At 45.0% G+C, this 18,655-nt stretch overlaps 1 protein-coding gene across 1 annotated transcript; it reads right to left on the reverse strand.

The window, feature by feature from the left end:
- Positions 1 to 114: 114 nt before the first annotated feature.
- Positions 115 to 1,928, reverse strand: CLAFUR5_01225 (Type-1 glutamine synthetase 2; the record flags this gene model as incomplete). Its single annotated transcript, XM_047900373.1, has 3 exons — positions 115 to 145; positions 197 to 1,211; positions 1,325 to 1,928. 3 exons carry the CDS (start codon positions 1,926 to 1,928, stop codon positions 115 to 117), a joined length of 1,650 nt encoding a protein of 549 aa, XP_047755790.1.
- Positions 1,929 to 18,655: the final 16,727 nt, after the last annotated feature.

An 18,655-nucleotide genomic window follows, 5' to 3' on the forward strand; every position in this document is an offset into this window, starting at 1 on the left:
CCGGTGGGACGAGGCTCTGAGTGTTTCGAACAGCGGACCGGCCACTGTGTCCCGTTCGAAGCAAGTATAAGATATCCGCCCACTGCACAGTGTAAGAGCCTCGATGTATCGAGCTTACACAGTCTCAATGTACCTCCTCACCTCCCTGTGCGAGTGTTAGTATTTATGGATAAGCAGACACCGAACGTGGACTTACCAATCAGTCACTGCCTCATCCCAGAGGCGGACTTCATGTTCTCTGGTACCGGCGTAATGGTCAACAAAGTCATCGCCGAGTACCTCTCTGGCAACACTCTCTTTGCGAGCGAACTGCGCAGTGGCCTCCTTGAGGCTCTTCGCAAGTCTTTGACCCTTATCACCGGAGCCTCCTACGTCCTCACCCTTGCCCAGCGGAGGAATGGGGATGCTCATTTTCTTCTCGATACCACGGTAGCCCAGCGCGAGGATTCCAGCAAGAACAAGGTAGCCATTAGTGTCCGCGCCGGCAACACGGATCTCCAAACGGGTACCCTTTGGAGGGGATGTGGGTGGTGCAATGAGTCGGATCGAAGCCGCGCGATGCTCGAGACCCCAAGAGACAGTCACTGGAGCCCAGAAATTCTCAACCAGGCGCTTGTAGCTGTTGACCGTGGGCGCGAACAGGGGCATGATATCTGCGAGACCGTCAAGGACACCTGCGAGGAATTGGCGACCAATGTCAGACACATCCTCCAGCCCCTCGAACGGCGGATTCGGATCGGCCTTCTCTCTGGCAAAGAGGTTCCTTCCCGTCTTGTTGTCCTTTAACGAAATGTGCATATGTCCACTATTACCCGGAAGTCCTTCCCTTGGTTTGGCCATGAAGCATGGTGTGATACCGTAGTTGGAGCTGACACTCTTGACGGTAAGCTTGAACAAAGCAGCTCTGTCAGCCATTTGCCTGATCTCGCCGTACTCAAGAGCGGCTTCATAGACACCCGGTCCGCTCTCCGTATGCCAGCCCTCGATGTCACACCTGAACTTGCTGCACGCATCGAAAATACCGTAGTACCACTCTTGGTTGTGCACCGGTCTGGTCAAGGAGTATCCAAACATGCCTTCCTCCAAGCTTGGAAGGTGATTTACCGGATGCTTCTGCAGGAACGTCGCAGTAGCGCTCGAATTTCGGTTGTCGGAAGTGGGCGAGATATGGGTATCAGTGGGTGCTCGAAAGGTGAAGAATTCATACTCGGCTACGCGTGAACAGCACTTTGATCAGCGATGTCCCTTCACACCCTTCCAGCCGATATTGAGTTGATCAAAATCTGGCGACAGGCGTCCTACGAGACGCAAGTACATTACTTACCTCCAGCCAACGCACCCATGCCCTTGGCTTCGATCTTATCAACTGTCCGCTCCAGCAGACTTCGAGGACATGCGCTCAAGCTTGCTCCTTCTGGCTCACGGAAGCTGACCAAGAAGAATGGGATGTTGTTCTCCCATGGTATTCTCCTGAAGCTACTGAGGTCTATCTCTGCCGTGATGTCCCTGTACCCGTTCTCCGCATTGCTGACTTTGAGCTCTTTGAAGTACGTCTGGTCGTGCATGTCCCAGCCGAATATGACTGAGCAGAAGCCAAAGCCGGACTTGACGATGGAGAAGAACTTCTTCTTGGACATGAGCTTGCCTCGGAGCTGGCCGTCTATATCGACCCCAGCGACTTTGATGCTAATATCATGCTTCAAGAGTTCTTGGAGATCAGCGAACTCGAGCTCGGAGGGGTCGTCTGTGATGGCCATGGTGTCGCGTGCCTGAGATGTGGGGGGATGTGTGGTGTCGTTGTCGTTGTTGTTGTTGTAAGTTGAGTACAACTGTAGTGGAGGATGTTGAAGGTGGATATGCGCTCCAGAAACAACTTCGGCACAGTGGTCAGAGCCAGATAAGAGGAGGAGGTCGGACACAGCGCCCATTGACCGTCACCTGCGGCTGCAGCCTCGAGCGCTAGTCTAGTGGCAGTTCTGCTCGCGTGGCGGCACTGTCTTGGCCGCAAAGGATGCTCACAGGACTCGACTTCACTTGGTGGGAAGCGTCGTCTGTCGCCTGGAGGAATCGTGCACCATCACAGCATGACATACATGTACATGTATGCACGGCCACGAATTATCTTTCGTCGTTTGACGGCTCACACTTGCAGCGTCTGGCCGTCCCCACCTTCCAAGTACCGGCCGCCGGATGTACGACGCGTCTCTTGGCTGCATGCACGCCGATCGCGATCGTTCCCACGGTGCTGAACGAAAGAAGGCAAGGAGTGTAGCACGAGGTACACGCTGCACATGCACGGGTGCGGGACGGTGACATGTGCCGACCACCATACAAGAAAGGAGAAAGATTTAGGCCATGGATAATGTGTTATTTCTTCTATCTACTACTGTAAGATACAGAGGGTGTTACCCTTAAAGGGTAGTACGCCAAGAGTGGTCCGAGCGTTTTACCCTCAGAGGGTGTTACGCCGGAGTAGTATTACGCTAGTAACGTTATACGCTACCTCTCTACTCTATATAATAATAGGATAACGCCCTCGTTATCTACTTTAGTAATATTAATATACCTTTTATCTTATCTATATCCCTCCTACCGTAGATTTCTAGGTAGTTATAAGGGTAATTAGGGTTTAGCGTATTACCCTTAGAGGGTATTACGCTAAGAGCGTAAGTAGGCTTATAGGTAGTACGTACTTCTAGTACTACTTAATACTATCTCTACTACTAGGATCGACTATAGTATATTACTCGACGTACGTAATTTACTATAAGAAGGAGGCGCTATCGCTAAATACGATATATTCGAAAGCCCTTATTAAGGCTATTCTAACGATCTATAAAGTAGGCTACTACCCCTAGAATTAAGGGAGTTCTACCTTATTTAATTTAGATAGCTTAAAGTTCTCTTCACTCTATTTCTTTAGCTCTAAACGCCGCGGAGGTGCCTAGCTATATTAGGCAACTCCTAGGTAATAGTAGCCTAGGCTACGGTACTACCGGCGCCTACGGCTCTATAGGCAAAGCTCCCCTAAGATAACTAGTAGTAACTTATAGAGGACGTAAAAAGTATAGAAACTAACGATTAGCTCCTATACCGGTCTCTATAGGTAATGATTACTTAGCTACGTATAGCGCTTATACTATCGTATTACCGAGGGTAATATTATAAGTAGGTATAAGTACGTAGTCGGGTAAGGTATAAGTCGAATAGATGTTCTATCTAAGGGAGGCGCGGAGGGCGCGAGAGTTATATACGGGCGCTAAGCCGCTAGTCGGATTAGTTAGCGGGCGCGAGGTCTAGGTACGTACCTACGGGTTAAGTAAATATACGCCGGTACGGTAATAACGTCCTAGTAATCTAGGAGCTATAGATTAACCCGTACTATAAGAGACTAAGGACTAATAAGTTACTAGGCTAGACGATATACCTACGAAGCGATAGTAGACCCCGTACGTACTTCTATATTAGTAAGAACGTAAGTAGAGGCAGACCTTACGGACATCGACCCGAGCATATACCCGGAACCCCTAGACATAGATTAGGCGGTTAGCTCTAATATAGTAATAGGAGTTATAAGTAAGCTAAAAGGACGAAAAGCCCTAGGCCTAGATAGGATACTAAACGTACTACTAAAAGAGTATAGAGAAGAGATCGCGCCGAGCCTTATAAACCTATTTACTACGTGCCTACGGCTAGGGTATCACCCGAAGCCGTATAGAGAGTCTATAATAGTAGTACTACGTAAGCTATAGAAGGAAGACTATACTTAGCCTAAGTCGTACAGACCAATAGTACTTCTAAACACGATAGGGAAGGTCCTAGACAAGATAGTAGCCTAGAGACTTACGTAGCTAGCCGAGGACAACTACGTACTCCTAGTAATATAGATAGGGGGAAGAAGCTAGCGATCGATACTAATAGTAATAAAGCTAATTACGGAGCAAATTCAGACCCTCTAGTACTACGGTAGGAACCGAGCGGCGTCCTTACTATCTTTCGATATCGTAGGGGCCTTCGACAACGTCTTATACTAAAGGCTAATATATATCCTATAGTAGAAAGGCATCCTCTAGTAGGCAACGTCGTTCGTCTACTCCTTTCTCTAGGAACGGACGACATACCTAGTCCTAGGAAGGTATACGTCCGACCCGGTAAAGGTAGAGACTAGAATATCTTAGGGATCTACTCTCTCCCCTATCCTATTTCTAATATTTATGTCGGACCTAATCCCCCTACTTACCTCTCCGTAAACCTTAGTATCGGGGTTCGTAGACGATATAAACATCCTAGCTTAGTCAGACTCGACAGAAGAGAACTGTCGCCTCCTTAAAGATAGGTATAAGAAATACGAGGAGTAGGTAAAGAAGTATAGTGCCCGGTTCGCCCCTAAAAAGTACTAAATTATACACTTTAGTAAAGCGAGAACATACTATAATATAAAGGCGGCGGTAAGAATCTAAGGCTATAAGACTAAGCTATTAGCGGAGCTACGAGTACTAGGGATCTAGCTCGACCCGAAGCTAAGCTAGAATGTATAGATTAAGAAAGCCTAGAGTCGAGCGCAAGTCAATAAAGCCTCGATAAAGAGGCTTACGGCATCTATATAGGGAGTAATATTCGATAAGGTAAGAGTAATATATAAGGCGATCGTTAGACTAGCTATATTATACGGGGCATAGATTTAGGGAATAGGAGGCGTAGGTAAGCCGATCCCGAAACGGATAGAGCAACCCCTAAATAGGATATAGGTAGGTTACCTACGTAGGATACTAGGCGTATATAAGACAACGTTAATAAGGACGGTAGAAATAGAGACAGGAATACTACTAATCGGCTAGTATATCCGGGGAATAAGAATTTAATACGCGGTAAAGACGATAGGTTACCTAGCATAAACTACGATCTAGGAGGTAAAGAATAAGATAGAAAGCCGCTACCGGAGAGGGGCAGGACATAGGACAAGCTAAAAAGAGGATGACCTTACTACCTTTACGGCCGTATAGACAAGCACCGAATGGCTAGCACGAAAGGAGGAGGAGCGTAGGACTCGCTAGGCCGGCGGGAGCAAGGCTAAGACCTAAAGCCTAGCGGAATAGATAGCGAGCTACCTATAGGAGTAGGACTAGAAAAGGAAGCCCCCTAAGACAATAGGCCCGATAGCGCTCCGAGCCTTCTAGAGACATAATTACTAGCTATATAGGGATCTGACAAGGGCCGAAGTAAGTATAGCGATCCAAATCAGGTCCGAATATATTGGATTAAGGGCCTACCTATTTAGGAGACGCGTACTAGACATCTATAGCCCAGCCTACTAGTATAGCTACCTATCGCAAAACCTAGAATATATACTACTAAGATGCCCGTAGTAGGCGAGAGGCAGGGGAAATTAGAGGTACTAAGCGGGAAGGAGAGACTATAAGTCAATTATTAGGGACAAAGGCAATATTCGCTAAATCTCTCGGTAGATACTATAGTAGGGATACCTCTAGTAGTTTAGCCTCGCGAGCAAGACGGAGGAGTAGATAGACAAGAGGCGGAAGCGAGGGGGGTTACAGATAGGGTAGTTATTAGGGCAGGCCTATAACACTAGCGTACCCCTAACAAGGGAAATTTAAGACGATAACGAGGAGGAAAAGATAGGCGGGAAGGAGGAGGGGTTTTCACTAATACGGTTTCCCCTCTATATATACAAAAACAAGATAGTATAGCTATATAGGCCAAAGGGCACTATAACAGCTTAATGAAATATCTATCTATCTATCTATCTATATTAGTAAGGATATACTAGAATCCGACTAGGAGGTAGTATACTACGTAGATAAAGAAGACGGGGGAGACATTACCTCCCTCTACGTAGGTAGTACTTAGATATATAACTTATATATATAACCGCTAGCCTCGAGGTCTAGCCGCGACCTTAGGGTCTATAGACACCTAGATAGTACGCTTAAGAGACAAGGGTACTATATCGTAGTAGGAGACTTTAATATATACTACCCTTCCTAGGAAAGCCTTATATAGCCGTACCCTATAGCCGACGAAGTACTCGACTTAATAGCGAGTAACGTAATTACCCTTAATACTCTAAAGGACCTAGGTACCTAGAAGAGAGGGGGACTCTAAGGTACGATCGACCTCTCCTAGATCTTAGATAGCTACTACTATATAGTAACCTACTATAGGATCGAATATAAACTCGAAGCGTCGTTAGACTATATACTAGTTAGGACCTCTATTATAATATAAATATAACGTATACTAGCGAGAACCCTTAAGCTTATTACGGGTAGCCCGCGACCCCCTACTATAGCTACGTCGGCCCGGCTAAACCGCGGACCTTCCGTATCGGGTTAGCGCGGCTTGGCTTTACTTTATAACTTCGCCGCGCCTCGCGCTCCTCTTTCGTAGCTTCGTAGAATAATAACTATCTCGTTCGGACCCTATAATACGCGCGCCCTTATAGTTTGTTCTACTACTCTACCTAGATCGCGGATCTAGGTAAGGGACGCGTAACAATAGGAATAGACAGAGCCGTAGAACTCGAGAACGCGTAGAGTCGTATTAGAACACAGAACACGGTAAGGCGTATAGCGCGTAGATGCCTAGAGAACGTAACGTAGCGACATTATTTTTAGGTAGTCGCGCGCTCGTAGATAGTCAGGATCTAGGCACCGTTACGCCTCCCCCGAACCTAGACAACATAACTTTATAAACAGCGAACGGCGGTATACTACCGCTACCTAAGCCTAAGGGCAAAAGCAAGTAGCGTACATCTCTTTTCCCCGACCTCTCCTCTTTCCCTTAGAGTTAGACATAGGACGACAACCGGCGGGTTATAGTAGACACCGGTATCGCGCTATAATAAGAGATTAATAAAGCTTACTAGAAGGCCTTCGAGCGAGAAGAGGTAGTAAGATTGACTTTATAGAACTGTTCGAGTTCAAGCTCGAAGAGAACCTAGGCGGCGACCTAGACGAGGTGTATCTATTACTCGACGAGGCAGAACACATTCTCGTATCCGAATACTAGAATGTCACCCTAGACAACCTTACGACCCTTATATCCTAACACCCGAAGACTACCTACGACTTCGTGCTACAAGTAGTTAATACGGCGATTACTAAGGGTAGACAACTCGATATAATAGAGCGAGCTAACGACCTCTAGAACACCCGGTACACTACGCTATACACCGAATACGACCGTATCTATAAGATGCTACGAAGTGAAGAGCTTGTCACACAGAAAATAGTAGTAGATCTTAAGAGTAAGAAGGATTACGACCTAGCTAAGTTATAAGAGCTAGAGAAGAAATATAAGGAAGCTAATAACCTATATAAGCAGTTTAGCGAGATCTACGAGAAGGAGAAGAAGAAGGCACAAGATACTAAGGTAAAGAACCAGGCCCTATAATAAGAAGTCGATGACCTAAAGGCTCGGCTTAAGGCAGGAGACACTATATAGAACGGAGGCAGGGGCCGCTTAGGCCGCCGACCCTCTCGTTCCCGCCTACGCGAGACCTTACTCGAGTAGCTATTACGTAGGTATCGCGAAGCTACTAGTAGAGGTGGCGGTGGCGGTAGTAGTAATGACAATAGAGACGACTATAACCGTAGTAACAATAGCCGAGGACGTAATAACGACCGTCCGCGACTAGGACCTAATAATAGTCGTGACTCGAGAATACGTAATACCCGTACCTAGACACTACTAGTTGACCTTCTAGAACGTCTCTTTACTATTAACCGCACCCTTACTCGCGGCATAGAGATCGGTAAGGGTGTGCCTGACCCTAAGTACTTTAAGAACGATAATGACCCTAATTTTGATAGCTAGTATAGTAGTGTTCTCCTAAAGCTAACTATAGTAACCTTCCGTACTAAGGTAGATAGTCTACGCTTCGTATATAGGTAGACGCAAGGTGATCCTTAGCGAAGTATTAAGCCGAGGATCCCTATGCCTAGATAGTAGTCCTTTAACGAGTTTAAGACTAGAGAAGAGTTATTAGATTAGATAACACGCTAATATAGTATACGTAATAAAGGAACTAAGGCTATAGTTAACATTACTACCTATAAGTAAGAACAAGGCGAAACCTTTATAGCCTTCTATATACGCTACTCGAAGTTACGCGCCTAGATGTTATAGACCGATAAGACCGAGCTTATACTATTCCGTAACCGACTAAACCGTAAGTACTTTATTAAGAGCTTCGGCGACCGCGAAGTCGACCGCCGCCTAGATAGTATATAATACGTTATCGAGGAGTACACCGTACTAGACGAGAGCTCCTACGAGACAGATCGACTATACCCGTAGAAGGAGCGCCCCCGTAGTAATAGTAACTCGAACGGTAATAGCGGCTAGAATAACTAGAATAATAGTAACGTAGTTACTAGTACCGCTACCGTTATAGTAGGTGCCTTAGTATAGCGCCTACTATAGTACGCTAGTACTAAGAAGAAGGAGGATCTACCGACACATCTATAGAACCTACCTACGCTTAACCGTAAGTAGCGCGAAGACCTTAAGAAGTAGGGTAAGTACTACCGCTACTATATAGGTTCTTACGTATTAACTAACCCTAAATGCCTAATATATAGGTACGATAGCGACTATCGCCCACCGCGTCTACGTAATACTATACCGAATCCGAACGTAAACCTTAGTTCCCTAGCCGCCGATCCGTAGTAGGGAAATAGTACGACCGCTACCTAAGCGTAGTAGATAGCGGTCTCCCGAACTTCCTAGGATAGAAAGAGTATAAGATTAAGAGACACGGAATGTAAGAGACGGTAACAGACTATAGTAAGGAGCTTAAGATATCGGCATACGTACTAGATAAACAATAGCTAGCTACATACCCTTATATATTGTTACCCGTAATAATATAATATAGAAAGGCTCGAGGCCTTATAGATTCTACTTCTACCTCTCTCTTTCTTAACTAGAAATTTATACGTAAATACATAATACCCCTAATCCCTTTGACGTAAAGCCGACGACTAACACTAGGAGATAGAACGGCTACTACACGGTAGATTACACACGCGGCCCTTATAGACGTAGTTATCGGCGATTATTACGAGCAAATATTATACTACGTTACCGACCTCGAATATAACATCGTCTTTAGCCTACCGTAGCTTATAGCGCATAACCTAAACATCTTCTAGGAGATAGGCGAGGTGGCATTTAGATCGGATTACTGCTTTAGTTACTATCTATAGAATAAGACATCGACAACAGTATAATCCCTAAACTATCGCGAGAAGAAGAAGCAGGCACTAGTACGGTACGGACTAGAGCCCTTTACTAGAGAAGTAGCGAGCTTTATAGTAGGAGGGGCGGACCTAAACGTCTTATTATATAACCTAGAAGACATAGACGATGAAGAAGTAGACTACTAGGGCGTTTCTTAACGCGCGTAGGTAATGTACTCGTACCGGCCTAGGGCTAAGTACTTCTATATTATACCTACTAGGCGTAAGAGCGACGACGGAGAGCTTAAGCTAAGTGTAATAGCTACTAATAATCTAGACTAATTCTTGAACAAGTAGTTCAATCACAACCCGAAGGAGAAGTTGCCGCCGATATACTACGATATTACGGACGCTTTCTTAGCTAAGGATTATAAAGGACTCCTACCTTACCGACTAGGCGTAGATTATGAGATTTATATCAAGCCTAATAGTCTATAAGAGCCACTATACCGCAAGCCCTACGGCCTAGCTAAGAAGGAGAACGAGGCAGTTAAGAAATAGCTAGACGAGTAAATATCTAAAGGGAAGGTACGGAAAGTAGGGCAAAAGACGAGCTAGTCTCCTATACTAGTACTAGTAGTACGTAAGCCTAGAGGTAGGCTACGTGTTTATATCGACTATAGAGGATTAAATGCGATCACTATTAAGAACCGGTATCCGATTCCCTTAATATAAGAGACGCTTAACCGTATATACGGTAAGAAGTACTTTACGAAGCTAGACATTATAGTAGCCTTTAATAAGTTACGGATAGCTAAAGGGCACGAGTAGTTAACGGCGTTTACGACACGATACGGTATCTACGAGTGTCTAGTACTACTATTCGGCTTATATAACGGACTAGTATCGTTCTAATTATATATTAATAAGGTCTTATAAGAACACCTAGACGACTTTGTATCGGCCTACCTAGATAACGTACTTATCTTTAGTAACACCTTAGAGGAGTATATTGAACACGTATAGAAGGTTCTTACTAAGCTACGCGATGTAGGACTTATAGTAGATATCGACAAAAGCGAATTCTACTAATAGAAGGTGAGGTATCTTAGGCTAATTATAACCCTAATAGCATCGAGATAGACCCCGAGAAACTCGAATATATTTAGACATAGGAAGCTCCTAAGAACCTAAAGGATGTCTAGGCCTTCCTTAGATTTACTAACTTCTATAGGCGGTTTATCGAAGCATTTTCGCGTATAGCTACTCCTCTTACAAACCTGACTAAGTCGGACGGACTAAGCAATCACAAGAACAGAAGGATTTAATGGTCACTAGATTACTAACGAGCCTTTAACAATTTGAAAGCTACGTTTAGTAAAGCCGGCATGCTCGCACATTATATACTAGGCAGGGAAACGGTAGTAGAGACAGATTTTTTAGATTTTGTGAACGCCGGCGTGCTTTCGTAGTATGACGAGAAGGGTATGCTACATCCTATAGCCTTCTACTCGAAGAAGTTAAGTCTATAGGAGTGCAATTATGAAATCTATAATAAGGAACTATTAGCTATTATCAAGGCTTTTAAGGAATAGAGACCCGAGCTCGCCTACGAAGTAGATAATAAGGACTTATAGCTAGTCAAGATTTATACCGACTATAAGGCCCTAGAATACTATATAAAGACAAAGTAGCTAAATCGGCGACAAGCGCGTTAGGCTAAGTTCTTGTTATAGTTTAACTTTAAGATAATATACCGTCTAGGACTTTAAGGTATAAAGCTAGACAGCCTAACGAGACGTAGCTAGGACCTTCCGTAGGGGGTGAACGACCCTCGGAACTAGTATTAGTATTAGACATTACTACCTCCTAAGCGATTCCTTAAGATCGCCTTACTATAGGCAATAGTAGAAGATACGCCGGAAGAAGAGGAACTAGTATAGCTAAACCCTAAAGCTAAAGAGTTTATGCCTATAGAACGATATACGCCTACTAAATAACCGGCGACGCGTAAGAGTTAGCGGGAAGCCGAACTCGAGTATCGAATGTCGACGGCGTACGTAACCGATAACGAGCTTAAGACCGCGATTAAGGACCTATAGAAAGACCGTACTCCTATACTACTACAGAGAGCGAAGATTTACCTAGTATACTACAAAGTAGATAGCGACCTACTATATGTTCGAAATTAATACGACGGCTAGAGCTTATAGGTACTAAATGACCAAGCCTTATAGACTAGGATAATCAAGATAAACTATAACGCTCTAGTAGTAGGCTATCTAGGACGAGCTCGTACTTATAAACTCGTAGCACGTAAATTCTACTAGCCTAGATTAGCGAGATCCGTACGTAGATATACCGCGAATTACCGTACCTACCGTATAACAAAATCTCTATACTCCTAGCCACTAGGATTATTATAGCCACTTCCTATTCTAGATCGGCCTTAGAAACATATTGTAGTCGACTTCGTTATCGGACTCCTAGATAGCACTCTTGACGGTATAGTCTATAATAACATTATGACCGTTACTAATAGGCTTACTAAGGAAGTCGAGCTGATCCCTATTAGCGTAATAATAGTATAGAATGCGGCAAGGCTTTTCCTTAAACATATGTTCTGTCGGCGCGGGTTTCCTAATACTATTATATTAGACCGTAGTAAGTAGTAGGTTACTACCTTCTAGAAGAAACACTATAAGATACTCCGTACAAATCGTAAGCTAAGTTCTTCGTATTACCTAGAAACTGATAGACAGTCAGAACGTACCAACTAGGCGATAGAACAGTATCTTCGTATATTCACTAATAAGGTATAGGATGACTAGGCAGAATAGCTATGCCTTACTTAGTTCGCGATTAATAATCACCTGTCCGAGACTACTAGTATGTCGCCGTTCTACGCTACCTTAGGCTACAACCCTAAGTTTATAGAGCGAGTTGACCTGAACGCTAGAAAGGAGGGAGGACTGACTACTCTCTAGCGACTAAGCACGCGATCAGTAGAAACCTCTATACGTCGAATTTGCGAGCTTTATAAGCACCTTTAAGAGAATATACGAATGTTATAAGCTCTCTAAGTAGAAGTAGTAAACCGCTACCGAAGCATTCCTCTAGACTATAAGGTAGGTGATTAGGTGTATCTTAGTACTAAGAACATCCGTACGACTCGACTATCTAAGAAGCTAGATAGGAAATATACCGGCCCTTACTAGGTTACGGAAGTTATACCGGCTAGACTCTCTTATCGACTAAAACTATTAGACGCTCTAGTAGGACTTAATAACTACTTCTATACCTTACTACTACAACGAGCCGACTACCCCGATTTCCTACTACTTGAAGGGCAGCATCTAGCGCCGCTACTACCGATAACTATCGAACCTAATACTACCGAGGCTAATATAGTAGCCGATATAGTAGTAGTACCTACGTATATATATAAGGTAGGAAAGATCCTTAATATATATACCCGTAAGCGGGTAGGCAAGGTGAAGAAGGGGCATAAGCGTAAGGTAGATATATAGTATAAGGTGAAATAGGCTAGATATTAGAACGAGGAGGATAGTAAGACCTAGTAACCTATAGAGGATATACTTAAATACGCGGCCGCCGCTATTATAGACTTTCACTATAACCGGCCGGAGTTATCTACGCCTATAGGCTTCGTAGCTCTATCTAACTAGTCCCTACTAGCTACTAAGGTGCTCGGGCTTAACACGATTAGGGTCATTCCGAAAGACACCGTTACGAATAAGTCGCCTTAAGCCTTACCTCTAATAGAATCTACTCCGTATATATTCGATACTCGAGTAGAGCCTATAGAGCCTATAATAATACCTAACTTTAGTTATAAGGATTATACGCGAGTGCTAGCCGAAGATAGACGTAGGTCTAGGACAAGCTAGCTAACTAGGCAATATGTTTCTCGAAGGAAGCCGGTCGAGGATAGTCTTAATAGAGCAAATGCAATGTTATCGGATGACGATAGGGCACTAGAAGATAATTAGGCGTTCGCGCGATTATAGAGCTCGATAGGCAAGTGGCCTTATAAGGTAGATAACGCTTAGAGGACTAAGGCGTGTTTTAGGAGGGGGGGTACTATTACGGGTAGCCCGCGACCCCCTACTATAGCTACGTCGGCCCGGCTAAACCGCGGACCTTCCGTATCGGGTTAGCGCGGCTTAGCTTTACTTTATAACTTCGCCGCGCCTCGCGCTCCTCTTTCGTAGCTTCGTAGAACAATAACTATCTCGTTCGGACCCTATAATACGCGCGCCCTTATAAAGCTAAACTAGGGAAAGTCCTACTAGGCTAATATCTAGGCGTATCTCGACGACTCCGAGAGGCTAGTCTAGATCGCGTAGTAGTAATATAATAGTAAAGACGAGATAGACGAGGCAGTCTAAGGGTTAATAGACGAAATAAGAAAAGCGACCTTACTTTACGTTCCGCTTACCTAACTAATAATATAGTCTAAACTATACTAGACGCCGAAGTATACTACGGTAGTAATAGAAGTAAGGAGAGCCCGCCGGGTATAGACGAGTAGCTATAGCGAGGAGGCCTAGAACGTATATAGAGAGGTATACTAATAGAAGAAAGCTATAATACGGAGGGAGAAAGTAGTCGGCTAGAGAGCTATAGTAGAAGAAATTGCCGGCAAGCTAGCGAGGATATAGAAGCTAGCGAAATAGGTCTAATAGGACCCTATATAGGGCCCCTCCTTCTCTATCCTAGCGCTATAATCGCCTAGTAGCCCGGTTAGCGACCCTAAGGCTAAGGCGCGTCTACTAGCTAGTAAGTTCTTCCCGCCCCTAGTCGAGGCTAATCTAAGCGATATAAATAGCTCTACTCCCCTAGCCCCTAGTATCGCGGTCTAATAGGATATGTCCGAGGGAGATATCACTGCTATACTTAGGAAGTTACCGGCGAAGAAAGCCCCGGGGCCGGATAGGATCCTTAACGAGCTACTTAAGAAGTATAGAGATCAACTAGCCCTAGTAGTTCTAGCGATTTTTAACGCCTGCCTATAGACCGGATACTACCTAATAGTATTTAAATAATCAACGATAGTAGTCCCACGTAAGCCGTAAAAGGAAGACTATACGTAGGTAAAGTCGTACCGCCTAATTACGCTCCTTAATACTCTTAGGAAGGCGCTTAAGAAGCTAGTTAAAACGAGACTCTCCGAGGCGATAGAGGAGTACTCCCTACTCCCGGATACCTAGATAGGTACACGCCTATAGCGATCGACGCTATCCGCGATAGAACTTATTACCTCTTAGGTAAAGGCTATCTAGTATAGGAATAGGGACAAGGTAGTATTCTTACTTAGTCTAGATATATCGGGAGCCTTCGACTACGTGTTATATCCGCGGCTACTCTATATCCTAAGGTCGAAAGGACTCCCTAAGTAGCTTATTAACTTCGTACGGTCCTACCTCTAAAACCGTAGTACGTCGATCCTAGTCGACTAGTATAAAAGCCTATTTTAAGTAGTCTATACTAGAATTCTATAAGGCTTAACGCTAGTACCTATCCTATTCCTCTTCTTTATAGCGAAGCTACTCCTAGCCCTAGAATCCTAGAATACCGCTACGAGCGGCTTCGTAGACGATACGAATATCCTAGTATAGTCGTCCTTAACTAAGGAGAACTATAGGCTACTAGAAGAGAAGTATAAGATCTACGAGGACTAGGCTAGGAGGTACGGGGCTCGGTTTGCCCTAGAAAAGTACAATCTAATACACTTTACGCGCCGGCTACGGTTCTATAATATATAAGCTTCTATCTAGATATATAGGTATACGACTAACCCGGTAAATTAGCTTAGGATCCTCGGACTATAGGTAGACCCGGCGCTACGGTAGAGGAAGTACGTATACGTAATATTACGGAAAGCTAAACAGAATATAGCATTATACTAGAGGCTTACTACGTCTATATAGGGGGTAGACTTTCGGTAGTTACGACTTCTATATACGGCTATTATACGGCTAGTCCTTACCTATAGTAGCTAAGTATAGTCCTTAGGCGAGAGGGCCTACCTATTAAAGGGACTCGTCGCGCCGTTAGCGAAGATCTAAAACTAATACCTAAGGAAGGTTACCGGGGTATATAAGTCGATACTAATAAGGATACTTAAGTACGAGACCGCTATACCGCCGATTGACCTATATATCTAGGGACTACGGACCTCCTACTTAGGCAAGTCGGTATAGTACCTAGTATAGAACGTTATTACTAGTATAGTCGTAAGGGCCCGCGAATTAGTACTAGCGTATAAGGGCATTCGACCCGGAAACGAGCCGAACTACCGGGTAAGAGACAAATAGCTAGTAATATAATAGGAAGGTAAGAAATCGTTTATAGAGTAACTATAGAAAGAGAGGTAGAACAACTAGGTTATAAGGTATAGTAGACGCCCTTAGCTAGCGGGACAACCTAAGGAATAGTTAGCTACAAACTCCGCGGTTAAGTACCCCCCGAAGCTTATCTACTACCGCCTTACGAGGGTATAGAGTAGTATAGTAACCTAACTACGAAGCGAACACATCGGCCTCTAGGGGTACCTATTATAGAGGATGGTCCTAGAACATACGGTACGTACTCCTTGTCTATCTAAGGTAGTCGCTAGGAAGGGGGGAGTAGATAGTAAAGGCGAGGAACCGGACGATTAGGGTACTTCTTAATAATATTAAGGACTTACGGCGTATTACGAACTAGATACTAGAGAAGGGCTAGCTAGAATAGTATCGCCTAGTAGGAGTAGTATAGGAAGAGAGGATACGGCGTAGCGCGACGAGACCGGCCGGGAGCGGGGGCTAACGGGGTAGTAATATAGACTATATAGATAGATAGATGATTCATTTACCCGTTGTGGTGCCCTCCGGCCCATGCGGGTTTATGTCTATATATGTTACTACATAAGGTAGGAAACCTATTCCTAGGTAAAAACCTCCTCTCCTTCTCTAATAGCTTCCTTGCCATGAGTTCTCATTTTCCTTCCATTAGGGTGCACTAGTGTCATGGTGGTTAGCCTCTGACTACCTTGTCTGCAACCCTAGAGTTGTCCCCCTCTTCCTGCTCTCCTCCTCCTTCTTTCTCTCCTCAATCCATCTCTCTGTTTCCCTAGTAAGAGAGAACTGCTCCAAAAATCCTTGGTGGATGATCCACCTTGTAATTCTCTGGAGGTCTCCCTTATTGCTGATCATGGCTTGGAAGTTTCTGTTCCTTGCCCTTGCCCTCCATTCACCTCTCCCTGTACTCCATTCTTTGCAAACCAGAAGTCTATGTTCGACATTCTGGGACAGGTAGCCGCATGGGCAACTCTTGTCTTCGATACCTAGGACTTTCCTCTAATGCAGGTATGCCCTGACTCCGATGTGTTCAGAGCGGATTTGTATTGCTATGCTTGCTTCTGACCTGGTCAGGTCTGAGTACAGTAGGTAGTTGTGGCTACCAAACTGTTGGAGTGCCTTTGGGGTTCCTGGCCTCTGTGGGGTTCTTGTCCATTCAGTCTTCCAGAGGAGTCCTGCTATCCTTTCAGCTAGAGACTGTTGCTTCTTCCCTTGGCTGGCTGCTGATCCTCTCCCTTGAGCCCTTCTGTCCTGTTCCTGCTGGGCTAGGTGCAGCTGTTCTGTTAGTTCTTTGAACTTCTGCAGGTCCTGCTGCTTCTGTGGGGCTGGATTGGGTCTTGCTTGTCTGTGCCTTCTTGTGCACTGGCTCCTGATTTTGTTGACTGCCTTCTGGATTACTAGCTGGGCTGGGTATGCAGACGTCTTTCCTGCATACTGGTATCTCAACCCTTGAAGGTAGAGCTTGGCTGGTGGGGAGCCAGACTCCATATCGACCACCCTTGTTGGAGTTGACTTGTATGCTCCAAGCACCTTTTTCAGACAGGAGGCTTGGGCTCTGCTGATGGGATCTGCAATTCTCTTTGGGATCTTGTCTTGGGCTGACCAGATCTGGGCTCCATATAGCATGGCTGGCTTCACAATGGCCTTGTACATAACCTTTGCTTTCGCAAATGTGGCTCCCCATGTGGAGGCTGTAAGCCTGTCAATTGATTGCCTGTTGTTGTCTGCTCTTGCCTGTGCTTTCTTGACCTGTGGTCCCCAGCTGAGCTTTGGATCCATCCATATTCCTAGCACCCTTAATTCACTTGAGGGTTCTGTTGTGTGTCCCTGAATAGTGATTGGGGCTTGCATATTGTGTCTGTTTCTGGCTCTACTGAAGTGGATGAGTTGATACTTCTCTGGGGCAAATCTGGCTCCATGTTTCCTGGCCCATTCCTCACATTCCTTGTGTTTCTTCTGCAAGATTCTGCAGTTCTCTTCTGTGCTGTCTGACCAGGCTAGGATGTTTGTGTCATCTACAAACCCTGAGGCTGATGTGTTTCTGGAGTTTAGCTTTGCTGGCAGGTCTGCCATAAAGAGGAGAAACAGGATTGGAGACATTGTTGATCCCTGTGGGATTCCTGTCTCTGTAGGCATGCTGTCAGATTTGTATCTGCCCAGTCTTAGTCTTGTGGTTCTGCCTCTGAGGAAGGACTGGATAAACTGGACTGTCCAGTTAGGGATAGCCTTCTGTTTCAGGATGTGGATCAGCCTCTGGTGTGAGACATTGTCAAAGGCTCCTGATATGTCTAGTGAGAGGAGTGTGGCTGCTTTGTTGTTCCCAAAGTGCCATAGGGTCTTGATCTGCTCTGTGATAAGTTCCACAGCTGTTAGTGTTGATCTTTGTTTCCTGCCTTCCATCTGTTCTTCAGGAAGGATTCCATGTTCTTCAGCTAGGTTTGTCAGCCTTTCTGCTATGATCTTTTCTAGGAGTTTGCCTAGTGTGTTGAGCAAGGCAATAGGTCTGTATGCCTTTAGCTTTGTGTAGTCCTCTTTCTGTGGTTTTCTCAAGACCACAGTCAGTGACTCCTTGAAGTGTTTAGGGCAGTGTCCTTGGGCTATGCACTGTGAAAAGATGTTTGACAGTGCAGGGGAGATCTGGTCCTTGCATGTCTTGATGAACAAGTTTGGGATCCCATCTGGTCCTGGGGCCTTGTTTCCTGAGAGTCTCTTAATGATGCTCTTGATCTCTCCCTCTCCCACTGCGCAGGATTGCTCCAGTGGTGTTGGATACACACTGCCCTCCAGATCCTGCAGGTCAGCTTCTACCTGTGTGCCAAAGAAATGTTTCCCCAATGCCTGTGCCTTTCCTAGGAGAGTGTGTTGGATTACTCCTTCCTGGTCTTCAATGTTTGGAAACTGGGGCAGCATGTTTCTGTCCTGTGTGGGTTGTCTTGCCCACTTTGCTAGTTTCCACATCTTCTCAGGATTCTGGGTAATGGATCCAACTGTTGACCTCCACTCCAGCATCTTGTCCCTCTTGATCTGGGCCTTCTTGTCTCTGGTTGCCTGGTTGTATCTGTCCCATGCTTCCTGGGAGTGGCTCTG

Source organism: Fulvia fulva, chromosome 1 (assembly GCF_020509005.1).
Source record: "Fulvia fulva chromosome 1, complete sequence".
Taxonomy (NCBI): domain Eukaryota; kingdom Fungi; phylum Ascomycota; class Dothideomycetes; order Mycosphaerellales; family Mycosphaerellaceae; genus Fulvia; species Fulvia fulva.